The 12794-nt window shown below is 39.2% G+C and overlaps 1 protein-coding gene across 24 annotated transcripts in view; it reads left to right on the top strand.

The window, feature by feature from the left end:
* The window catches only part of CACNA1C (calcium voltage-gated channel subunit alpha1 C), a 489873-nt gene that overhangs the window by 302906 nt on the left and 174173 nt on the right, over positions 1-12794 (top strand). For all 24 annotated transcript variants that reach the window (XM_054201788.1, XM_054201724.1, XM_054201725.1 and 21 more), the window contains exon 6: positions 11014-11175. In XM_054201788.1, coding sequence (XP_054057763.1) covers positions 11014-11175 — 162 coding nt within the window. The remainder of the gene's footprint in view (positions 1-11013; positions 11176-12794) is intronic.

Genomic DNA, 12794 nt, shown 5'->3' with positions numbered 1-12794 from the left:
ATTGTTGGCTGTTGCTGCTTCCGTGACGGGCAAGGGAAGATATTGCTGCTCCACATCAAAATAGTAAGGATGTGGTCTGCTCTGTATTCTTCTTACATTGCCTCCCAGATGACGTTTACTGCATCTGATGTCATCCCAAGCTTACATTTCATACTTTGATTCCAATTGGCTAAATTTTGCATTGCTTATTAATTTAAGAACTTGTAAGGAATGATTTGAAGTCCTTTGTTCATTTTCTCCAAAATGAGTGTACGTCTATTCATTTGTTGATGAACTGTTGGGATTTTTTAACATGCCTGAAACTTTCTCATCCTGTCTTGAAGAAGTGATTAACACACTCTGGGTAGCATTTATCTCAGACGTGGGACACAAGAGAGTTCATAGAAGAGTGTTCTGCTAAGGACACGAGGCGATACATGGATGCTCCATGACTATGGCATCATTTCAATTAATTCCGTTTGCCCCAGCCTTCCAAAAGCACTGTTAGATGCCTGTGGCCATTGTTGTGATTTTCACAAAGCATTATCAAAATATCAGCAAAGCACAGAGCAGCGGACCAGTCAGATAGTTCTCTCAACCAGTGAATAAATTTTAAATCTCCTGCTTAGTCTCCAAAGAAGTTATTTTTTTTCAGATGCGATCTGAATTTGTAATAATATCGCATGTTGTATAAGTGCTATAGGAGGAAAAAAAACAATGCACACTGAACTAAGAGGAGGCAAATCTGAGGAAATATATTTAAAAATTTCAGTGGCTACATAAATCTATTGGAGACCTTCCCTCTTCTCTTTAATCTGGCTTCTCCAAAATCAGATATTGCCTTCTGAGTTACGTCTGCTTGGTATTACTGTGCTAGTTCAGAACATGCGAATATCGGCTGGTATGAACAACTAAGAAACTTTTCTGTGCTTAATATGTTCACTGATGGAACAAATAATTTATTGTTCTGATCATGGAGAAGTAAAGACCAAAGGCAAACTACAGGACACCTAACCCGCCCAGTCTCTTAACACGTTATCAAAGTTTTCTTTCTGCCAGGGAAACGGGAAGGAGATCAGACATCTTTCTTAATCTCCCTTTTTCCCAGAAGCAAATCCAATTCCTGTTTAACACATGTAACAATAACCTATCCCATATGTGTTTTGCCCTTTGTTGCAACTATTTTTTCTGAGTTGTCTGAATAGCTACGCCTCTTATTTTTTCAGTTTTAGATTATCTTCTCCTGGTTTGCCCTACCACATCAATCACAATTCAGAAAACATCTGCTAGCCCTCTGCAAAGAATCTTTTTTTCAACTTCATTAATGCTAAAGCTGCTCAACGTTTTTACATCAGAAGCATTTTTGACAGAAAGTAGTTCATGGAATAAAAGAAATAGAAGAAATTATAAAAACTCTATTTTTGTCACTTTTTTCATAAGTCTTACTAAATTTTTTGTTTTCTTTAGGAGTGGAAAGATCCTTAGAAATTCAATTTTGTTATCAGATTACAAAACCTCCTCTCTAAATTTTCTTTAAGCGTCTCATCTTTCAATCAGATACCATTCTTGCAGAGGACTTCCCTTTTTGAAGGCAGTAGTACACACCTGGTGTGAGAACTGGGACATATCAAATGCTATAGATCTTAGAAATATAATCTGTTAGTTTGATTTCTTTTATATTACTGCTAACACATTAAACTAACAGCCTGGCTGACATTTCTGTCTTGTTTTGCACTGGCTGTTGGTTGACTTTTTCTGCAATAAATGTTGTTCCTTGTTCTGCAATTGACGTTTTCTTATAGGTTGTTGCTGTACGTTGGTTTTTAATATGTATTGGCAGTTACTAAAAGCTAAAGTCCCTTTTAATCAGGTTTGATGTCTTTGTCAGAAATAAAACCAGTATATCCATATACACAAGCTTTATGAAGGCCTTTTTTAAATCTAACAGTTCCATTGTTTAGTGTAAGTAGCACCCAATGAAAGAATTTAGGGTTGAGTCTCACCCTTGCTTTCACAATATAGGTGAAAATTTAAACTCAAGGTTTAGCCCATCTTTTGCTTATCACATTCCAGTGTTGAGATCGTTATTTCACTTAAAATCTTTACTTTGGAGGGGGCCAAATTCCACTTGGATTTATATTTGTAGACTTCTGTGTCTGTAAAGAATTTAATTTAGCTGTTCAGTCTGCAGCAGGAGAGCCTTACGATGCCCTCTTGACAGCTTATTATATGTAAAAGGAAATTAAAAATAATTAAATGTTTAGTGACGATGCATTCCAGCAATATATATACAGCCTGTACAAAAATCTTTTTAATTGTGCAAGTCATAAAAAAGCTACAAAGAAAGTTAAAGTAAATATCAATAAAGAACCATTCTTTCATCTGACAAATACATCTTTGCGAAAACTGCAACCATTAATTTTTATGTCCAAACATACTGGAGCTACCTAGTGAGCTAAAGAAGGTTTTGCTTATTATATCAGAAGGCATTTTTTCCCCTAAAGCTATTTTATTATCTGATGCCTTCAGGCAGAGTTTTAAGTCTAATCAGATTTATAAAAATAAAAAGCAACAGTCTTTTCAGCATGGAAAAGAAAAAAAGCTGGAGTTTTAGGTATTCAGAGATGGGACTGATTAACTACTGAATAGATGGGTCCCTAAATACAAACTCTTTTTTAAAACTAAGAGACAAAGTTGTTCAGGTTTGTCTGGCCATATCTTTTCAAGGATTTTATCATTGTACCATGCGTTTTCATTAACAGCGTTTTTAATAGTTTAAAAAGAGAAAACAAATCCCGTGTGTATATCAAGACAGTAATATAGCAGTGATCACACAATGTGTAGTTCACATCGATTCTTTCATTACCTGATCAGGTAACTTTCTATTTTTAGGTTCTCAAAATACACCTGAAAACCCTAAATGACAGCGATTTTGAAAATGTCATGCTATGTCTCTCCAGAGCCTCGTCCCAAATATGCCCATTAAGCGCTATCTAAATTTAAAAGGTGGAGTGAGTTTTCTTCTCTAGGGCTATATAGCCTGTTTTTGTCATAAACAGTGTTGCACTTCTACATAAATAGCCATTTAAAGAAAAAGTTTGAGGGTTTATCCTGTATTTTGTTGCCCTTTTTCTATCATAAGGATGTAAAACTTAGTGTAGCTCATGGTATGCCAGTTATGATAGGCGTGGAGCGTTTAACCTGCAAAAAGAGCCATTTTTGTCATCAAAGTATTTTTCTCCAAGTACTATAAGACTGTAATATTATCATCCCTGGATGCATTTTTGCATTTGCAGGATCCCCGTTAACATTTGTTACTTTGCTAGCTTTTACCTTTTCTAAACCTGTTCACAAGTGATAAGTTAGGAAGAGCATCAGGAGAAGGAGCTCAGACAACTAAAATATTCTTCAATATTGGGGGGGTTGGAATTAGATGATCTTTAAGGTCCCTTCTAACACAAACGATTCTATTATTCTATGATTATTTAGTGGTGAAAAAAAAAGGCTAATGTCCACTTACCTGGAGAGCTATGAGAATACAGTTAAAAATAACACTGTTCATGACCCTGAGATTTTGACAACTTTACAAAGGTATTTGTAACTCAACAGTCATTCGTCCTCCACTTAAACACTGGTATGCTCACAATTGAGACCCAAGTGCTTTGAGCCCATTCCTGCTACCATGATGCTTTGGCACTTACAGGTGTCCATAGTTCCTTGTTTCAAAAACTATATCCTTAGGACACAGTAATGTGTGTAGTCATTCCTCAGAGCTGCGTAGAAACAGCGTTTGGCATTCTGAAATAAAGTTCTTTAATTGTTATCTCAGTTCAGAGGTTACCTAACTATTGGTTTGGGGTTTTTTATGTTCACTTGACCAGACTAAAGACATTACAGCATTTTGACACATTCCTATACAAGTTTTCTCACTGAATCCAGTGGGACAGGGCTAGACAAAAATTTGCTCCTGTACTGGAGCTTGAAAGTCTTTGTCACAGTTGTGCTTGAGCAAGAATAAATTAAAAAAAGTGGAAGTGCGATGGATCATTTCACTGAGAACTGGTGCAGTCTTCTGGCCAGGCTGTCTTTGGTTTTGCGTAGCTCTGTAGCGAGAGGCGCGAATAAAAGTTCTTCCTATTTGTGATCTTTCACAATGATTAAGTATAGATAAAACCTTTACAATGACCCCAAGAACAGTTTTCTCAGAGAGTCCACGTTCATCCTGTCAGCAGAAAACCAAAGTTATTTCCTGGGAAAGGGCAACAGCTGATCCTTGCTGGCCTAGGAACTGCCAGGGCTCCTGCATGCCCTTTACCTCCTTCACTTTCAGCCCATCTTTAGGAGTCCCTGTCTGGCAGTGAATACTCGACCTCATTCTCCCCTCTCTCAGTATAAGACTACTTTACAGCGCATTGTGGTCTTTGTTCAAAACAGCCTCAAAGTTAACTTAGCAGACTTCATTTGTGTTTTTGCTCAAAATTGTCTTTTTTGCTGTAATGTGCAATTTTCAATAGGTAGTTGCTGCTGCTTTTCTATTCATGCTCCTTCTCCGTATGCAGATAGCTGCATAGGAGAGATGCTATACTTTTTTTTTTTTTTTTTTTTAAAAAAAAAACATTAAAAGTCTGTAGATCGTGCCTGGACCTCATCCTCAGCTGAACTGAGCTAAGATCAAATGGCTGGAGAATAAAGTAGAGCTTATAGGAGCTACCTAATATGTTGGGACTGGAAAGACGAGCAAGGTCTTCTAATCAGCAAGTAACTTTATAAGAAAGTGAACACTTATGTACTTTGAACAAAAAGGTATTAAAAAAGGCTAAAGCCCTCCCACCAGAGGGGAGAAGGATGCTTCTATCAGTGGCAGTACAGGTTTCTCCCATCAGAGAGGCAAAGGGCCAAAGGCAGTGTGTACATTTATCCCACTGTCTTCCTCATGCACCCAAAAGCTGGGGCTGTGTGGCCAGCATGCTGCGGGCAAGCTGTCGTCTTTGGCTGTCTAAATGAGGTTAATCTGACAAGCAGAGGATACTGAAGATGGATTGCTTCCCAAGAGAAAAGGATTCAGAAGGAAGAGCTGGGGTTTGTTGTGGCTTTTGTTTTTGTTCTGTTGTTCCTGTCTCACCTCAAATGATGAGGCAAGGGCAATATTGACAAATATAAAACAATTGTGTTCGCGTACATATGCCCATTTGTATGAATCCCCTTTTGTGTGTTATGTGTGTATTTCAGTTTGAAAAGTCAATGAAAACATGGTTTGAAAGTAGAGGAATGAGAACACTGGGAGAAGATACCAAAACTTTCTATTTATTCCAGCACGTGGTTTTGAATTGTATGTTCGTGTATGTTTAAATGGCATTACCTACTCCAAAATAGTCACTGTTCAGCTTGAGAAATGTCTTTCCTAGTTTTTCTTTCTTTTCACTTCAGCTAGTTTTCTGTCCTGTGTCGTGTCTTTCCTTCCTATTCCAAGACCCTCTCTATTATTCTTGAAATAGAAATGACATCTGCAGCCCCAAGAACGCTGCACTACACCCACAGAATTTGCTTTATCTAGCAATCTGCCACTAATATTTTGAGACTCCAGCAAGACAGCAAAGGAGTACCTCCCCAGATTTTTTTCTGTACAGCTGTCCTTAACTGAACTGTGCCATATCAGTTCCCTTCGCAACACTGGTGAAGAAAGTCCTCAATGTTTTCCCTCACGAATCATTGCAGATGCACTTATCTAAGATAGCTTACCATGACTGCGGACCATTTTGTGATAAAAATGTCTGTTGTTTCCTTTAAAATTGCTATAAAACCTTTCAAAGTTATGAATAATTAATGTTTTTAAATTTTCTTAGCCAATGCCTATGTTTATTAACTGATAAACATCCACTTGGGGGAATATTACTGGTTCTATTGCTTATGCTTTGGAAATAGAGCTAACTGTAGTGGCAGTCTCTTAGTGTATCATCAGAAATAACTGCGATTTGTGGGTAGGCCTAGCTCATGGCTGGGGATGGTGCATAAACTCTACCACTTAAGAGTGGTTCCCAGAAGTGAGCTGACTCAGGCGCTGTGCTGAGTCACAAACCCTCCCCTGCTTCCTCCTTGCTTGCAGAAAGTAGTAGTTTTCTTCTGAACTATATTAGCAGAAAAATAATTACCTCCCACACCCTTGGCACTGGCTTAAGTACAAAAATGTGTGTGTGTGTGTGTGTGTACGTGTCAGGAGGCGGGGGAGGTATGGATGGAGTTGAAAGTCCTCTCCTTTCCCTTTTATTCCTGCTTATTCCCAGAAGGTCATTTGTATGAGGCTCTGCCTGCTCATACTCCTGGTTCGGGCAGCACCATGGTTTAGGCAGAATCAGTGAAGGAGTAGACTCAGGATACGCTTTCTCTGAAGATCTGGACTACCAATATGATTAGAACAAGAAGCTACCCTGTCCAGCAAACCAAGTTTGATCCAAAATTGAAGACACGTGAAAATGTGAGATAGAGCTGTGCTTGGAAAGGCCCAAATGTTTTTTCTAAGACCAACCTACCATTAGTTTCCTTGGATGTGTTCCACAGTGCAACAATGCCAAGTGCATTTTAGCAGCTAGGTCCAGTGCACGGGTTTTTTTGTGCCATCTTGCTGAGCATTGGTCAAAATCCAAAAAAGCTTGTAAGTACACAATGGGGTATGTAGGTAATCCCATTCTTTTAGGTACAGACACTTACGTGCTTAGAGATAAGCACGTTCTTCAATAACTGCCTGAATTGATGAGACAGCAACCAGCCCCTCTCATGATTGTCTCCCTGAGAGGAAAATACAGCGTCATATAATAGCTCTAAAACACCTGAAGCATCCCTAACAGTCTATTTCCCATAGCTTTGGGAAAGATCAATGTTGGTTGGTGTAAGCTCTTTTCCTTCTCTCTTCACCATTCCCCACTTGTGCCCTAAACCTTTGGCGCAGTCCTCTAGAGGCTGAAAAGGGCTTGACCTGGTATAAAAAGCAATGTTGTTCACATGTAATAAATATTTAAAATGTTTTATCAGTGTAAATAAATGCTAGATTGTGTGAGCCCAGGGAATAGCATTGATGTGTTTTGCTTACTGAAACATTTATGGAGTCAATGTCAGCCAACAGAATGCAGCCAAGAGTTTTTGTTTTTTTAAGGTAAACTGAAGTGCTTTTAAAATAAATACTAAGAGCTGTTTAATATCTTCGATTATTAAAAGAAGAAAAACGTGGTCTGAAAAACTGCAAACAATCCCTTTTGTGGCACTTTCCCTAACCTCTGTGCAGTTATCTCTTTGTCCAGCCTGGAGTGAGCTCCTCAAGGCAGATGCTGTGCCTTCCCAGATGTCTGGAGAGTGTCTAGCACGTGGAGAGAGCTTCCACGAATGAATAAATACATTTAGAATGCCAAATATTTGAAAACCATTTATTTTTCTATTTACTTGCCAGGACGTAAGTTCAGGACTCTGCGTTTATAGTTGGCCAATGATGGCATTGCCAACCCCTACAAAGCAGTGTAAAAACATAGCTTTTTCACTCTGCAGTGGGAAGGCAGTTATTGGCATCACCGACTTGAAATCCAGAGGCCAGCTTTTCAGTCTGATCAGGTCACCAGGCCTTCTGATTTAATTATGATTATAAGCTGCACAGCTCATTGCTAGGAATGCAAGCCTTACCTCCAACACAGGAGAAAATGCCAAAGATGTGCAATGGCGTATTAAAGAGAGCATCAGGCAAGTGCTAACTGTATTGCCCCTGTATTGTGACCACGCATGTTGGGCAATATCTACGTGTCACTTTTGTACAAAGATTAAGAGCATGAGGTGGGACAGAGAAGTAATTTTTTAATAAGTTCAACTGTCTTTACATCTTCTGCACAGGGGAAAGAGCATGTAAAATTGGTTAGAAAAAGCTTTGTATGTAAGGGGGTGATTCACCTTGACTTACCCTGATCAGAAATGTGTCTGATCATCCACAGACACTGATCTGCACCTCTCAGATTTCAGAACACAGATTTGATGTGTTTTGAAGCATGTGTTTTTTTATTTAAAATAGTGTCTCTGTTTGTTCTACTTACCCATGGCTTTCCCAAATCCTTTAATCCTTTTTATCTGCTCTCCCTGTTCCTCCCCCCTTGCTACTACACCAACTTTTTTGTTTGTCCAGGCCTGGTTCCTTTTTGCCATTCTTTGCAACAGCTGTTCATGTTGCAAGTAGCTGCCTGAACTGAGAAGAAATGAATTCACTGGCAGCATCTATATTGCAGCAACAAGCCTGACAACAATCTGGGGAGCTACTTCCCCTTCTACAAGTAGCTTTCATTACATCTTCTGAGAGGACGTTTGTAAAGTTGCTGCATAGTTAGTGGTTTTAAACTTTTAGAAACTCTCTGAGTACTTTAATGCTAATGTATGGAGGCTTGCTAATTACTGGAATCATCTGGATTTAAAACCAGACTGCCCTAACCGGGTGCTGCACAGCACACACGTCAATTCATGCTAACAGTATTCAGTAGCTGATCTTTTCTTCAAAGTTGGTTTATTATCCTCAAGAAGCTTTTCTCTGATTAAGCTAGCTGAAGCACCTGTAAATCTTCTGGTGGTACATGTTCGCCTTCACTGTCTAAACACTTTGTCATCTCATGTTTACGTTGCAAGCCTTTGATTTCACAAGCACTGCTTTGTTAACGCAAAAGGCATTGGTTTGTGCAGATATTATCTTCTCTGGATATCTGTAGTACACTGAAGCACTTTCATGGCATGAGTGGTAATGAAGCTACATTCAAAATGAGAGCTTTTTGTTCATCATTGTGTCCGTCCTCAGTACTCACTCACTCACGCACTGAATATACCCCATGATGAATTTTAAATGAATAATAATAAAAACTAAGGGTAAATTACATAAGACCTGGTATTAGATCTCTTGACCTGCTAATCTTGGCTACAATTTGCATTAACAAGGCTCCCAAAATCACTAAAAATGGAGGCCTTTATTTTCTTTAGTGTAGATTTATTTGAAGCTACAAATATTTCAATCTGCAAAGTTTGTAGGTTTTTTTCAGGTTCATAGTCATCTGTAGTCTTTTAACTTTCTTCTTGTACAGTGTTTGGGAGAAAGTGGGACATTGTTTTAATTTTCTGATGAATGTTACGTTCTCAACTGCTGTAAAGTATTGGAGTGATGTTGATGGGGACTGCAATTCATTTTCTGTATATATTTAGAATTAATAAACTGAATGAGGCGAGCATCTAGGGGAAAAGGTTGACTGCCTCATGTAATCACAGCAATATTATTTTCCCCAGGGGCATTGCTTATCCAAAGTAAGTACCTAGAGATAACTGAGTGAGCAGAACATCCCACTTTTGTATAGAATGAGTTTTGATCCCGTCAGTATTGTATTTCATGTAAGGATCTCTTTGTTAAAGCCAGAATGTTTCATGCTGAATATCACTCCCTTCGGATAGTAACATGAACCATTAAGAGATAACTGAACTGACTGCAGACTGAAAAAATGTTCTGACTGAAGGGATGCTAGTAGCCAGCTTTAGATTACTAGCAGGCAGGGAATGATCTTGCTGGCCTGGCAGCTGATGCCACCTTTGATTGCTTCTGGTGTGTTCCATCGTGGCTGGGGAGCAAATGCAAGGCCTTAGCTGTGAATTGACAAGTGGATTAGCTACGAGTGAAAATGCTTGTCAAGAGATGTGCCATCCTTATTAGAAAGTATTTAAATCGGTAAAAAAAAAAATTAATAAAAATGAAAAACGAAGATCTTAGATGATAGATTTTAAAAGTTAATAGTTATCACAAGCTCTCTTGGCAGACGTATAACAGACATTTACAACTCATGAATCACGTTTTTCAAAAATCACAGCTAATATCAACTTCTCTGAGGAGACGACAGCATTTGCAGAAGACATTAATGGCTTCTGGCTCTCAGTCATTGCAAAATCATAAGCTCGTAATTGTTCTGATCTGGCTGTTTGTAGACTACAGAGTTCTAGAGGTCTCTCAATACTTCCAGCATTAATAACTTGCCAGTGACAGTGGTTGCCATCACTGCCACCAGCGATAATAACTTTAAGACTTCGTAAACGCAAATCCTTACTAAAGACTTATGGGGCTGGCTTTGTTATTCTGGTTTTACAAATGAGGAGAAGACAGAGAGAGGCCCATGAAACTGCAGCTTGAGTCAGCTGCATCTGAGGGTACAGCTGCTTAGCGCTTTAGCAAACTCTAACTTTTGTCTCACTCATGATTAGGACTTACACCAGTCTCATGCTTTAACAACAGTTGTGTAATAATATTCTATTCATAGCACTTTCTGGGGACCTCGAAAACCTCTGTTACAGAGTGATCCCTACATCTTGGGGCAAAACCAGCAGCACTGCTGGTTCTGGCTCTCCCTCTGTTCAGACTGAAGTAAAGTGAGGTGGATCTGGAGTGCAGGGAGATCCTAAGTGGGCCAGGAGCTGTCAGTCAGTATGGGTTCGGTGGTCCTTCAGCGGCTCAGGCTCTGCCTGTGACTGGCTTGACCTCTGGAAGGACCCAGAATTGGAGGAGGAACGTGACTTCAGTTTGCTGTCTCTCCCCACGCTCTGGGGTGCGGCTCTGTGGTACCCCAGCATTTGCTCTCTTGCATATTTCACTGTTCCTCTTGTCCTGGCTCGGTTCTGGTTGTTCTTTGTTTTTCCCATGCTATTAACTCTCCTGAATGCTCTCTGGGAATCAGCTTAGGTCTGGTTTTCAAGAACAAGCGAAACAGATAACGTGTTCCTTCCCCAGGGTGGTGGTATTTCAGTGACAGGTAAAGTAATACCTGTTTTACTTTAGTCTGTGATCCAAGCTGCAATGGTAAATCTGTGAAATGTTGGGGGTCTTCTGAAGGGAGGTGATCTGTAAATGTACTGTACATCTTTACATCATCAAGATAATAAGTTCAGGTGAGGGAGAATGAAATAAATATGACATATTATTATGCAATTTATAGCCTCTCTAAATTTTGTTCTCTTGCTGATAAGTGCTTCCTTCTGTTCTCTCTGCAGGTCTCCAGGTGGTTTTAAATTCAATTATCAAGGCCATGGTCCCTTTGTTGCATATTGCCCTGCTGGTGCTGTTTGTCATTATTATCTATGCCATCATTGGACTGGAGTTATTCATGGGGAAGATGCATAAGACCTGCTACCATGTGCAAGGGGGACTGATAGGTAAGGGGAACACTATATCATACATACAAAGATTTTCTGAGGGAGGCTTTCCCCTTATACAATGGAGCATTTGTGCTGGCACGGGAGACAGGAGCCTGTTGCTCCCTGCTGTGTCCCTAGTTGGCGTTTCACAGTGGTGGTTCCTCTGTTCTGCTTCTTGAATATGAATCACTTTTGATGTAGAGAGACTGTCTCTGACGGTGAGACTTGCTCATCTTGGGCACAGAGTTGTTGTCCTGTTTGTAAAAGCTACAAGAAAACCAACAATTCCTGATGAACACAGTACTGGACTTTTTAATGTGGACCTTTGGCACTACAAAGCAGCCTGAGTTCTTTAACAAATCTTCCAGAGGCTAAAGCAACGCTAAAGTAGTGATGATTTCACCACTAGCAGACTGAGCTGCAAATGAGATGGCATCACGGAAAGGAACAACTCTTATATTTTAATATTAATCTTGTACACAAATACATCTTCATTTTAAGGTGGTATCACTGTAAAGGAATATCTAATTGAGGCCCAGAGCCCCCCCCCCCTTTTTTTTCTTTTAAATCACAGGCTGTAACTGTGTTTAGAAGTGCAGCTAATACGAAAGAAAAATCATATTAATGGGAAGAAACTTTTTGCACCAAATCCATCAGGAAAAAAACTTTCAAATTATTTACAGAAAGAAACATTCAAATTTCAAAATAAATAAATTGTATTGTCACTCACTCATCTAACCATCTGCTCTTTTTCATTTGATTTATTTAACTTGAACAGCAGTGATTCCCCACATGATGGTGGGTGCCAATGTCTAGGACCCAGTTCAGCTCGTAACCAAGAAAATACTGTAAAGCAGGAAATTGTTTCAGAATTTTTATATTTTCTGCCTTTATAACAGTTTTAATTTTATGTAAATTATGTTAGAACTATAATGAATTATCAGTGTGCTTTAAATCTTTAAAGTGTATATATTTTTCTCCATAGTGTCTGCAACTATTATACATTACAGCATCTAATTCTAATATTGCTATTTCTGGCAAGCTTTAATGATAAGAATGTGGCCAGAACTTCTGGAAATTTATTTCTTTTTTATATACTAGATAAGAAACAAACAATTACCTGTTCCCCAAACATGCATACCTGCACCTGTTATAAATAGGCTCTGAAATCCCTATATTAAAAAATCCTATTGCAGGAATTTTTGTGCCTATAAAAGTGTTTTCTGTAGCATTTTGCCATACGCCAAAGCATCTAGGCAGGCTTGTTGTATGGGTTCTCAGATCTTTGGAAACACCTGTACAGAATAAGAGGTGGATAATCAAACAGTAGAGCCTCATAGAGCCTCTGAGTGCCACTGGGCTATTGATAAAATGCCACACAGCTTCTAACCTCCAAAAGAGCAGAGCTCCAGAGACTCTCTGCTGTAATTTAGCAGTAGCCCACCACCATATCAACCTATCTCCAGAGCACTGAAGCCTGTCTGCTGCAGGGGTTCAGCCTCCTCCAACAGAGTGCCACTCAGTGCTGCAGTTCCCTTCCAAGATTAACCCAGATGCCGGGTGACTGGGGTTTGAAAACACAAGTCGTAACATGCAGCCTAAAGAAATGTAATAGGCTTGATCTAATGTTCCCTCTC

Source organism: Rissa tridactyla, chromosome 1 (genome assembly GCF_028500815.1).
Source record: "Rissa tridactyla isolate bRisTri1 chromosome 1, bRisTri1.patW.cur.20221130, whole genome shotgun sequence".
Classification (NCBI taxonomy): Eukaryota; Metazoa; Chordata; class Aves; order Charadriiformes; family Laridae; genus Rissa; species Rissa tridactyla.
Note: the sequence above shows the minus strand (reverse complement) of the source record. Positions and strands in the feature narration are given on the sequence as shown.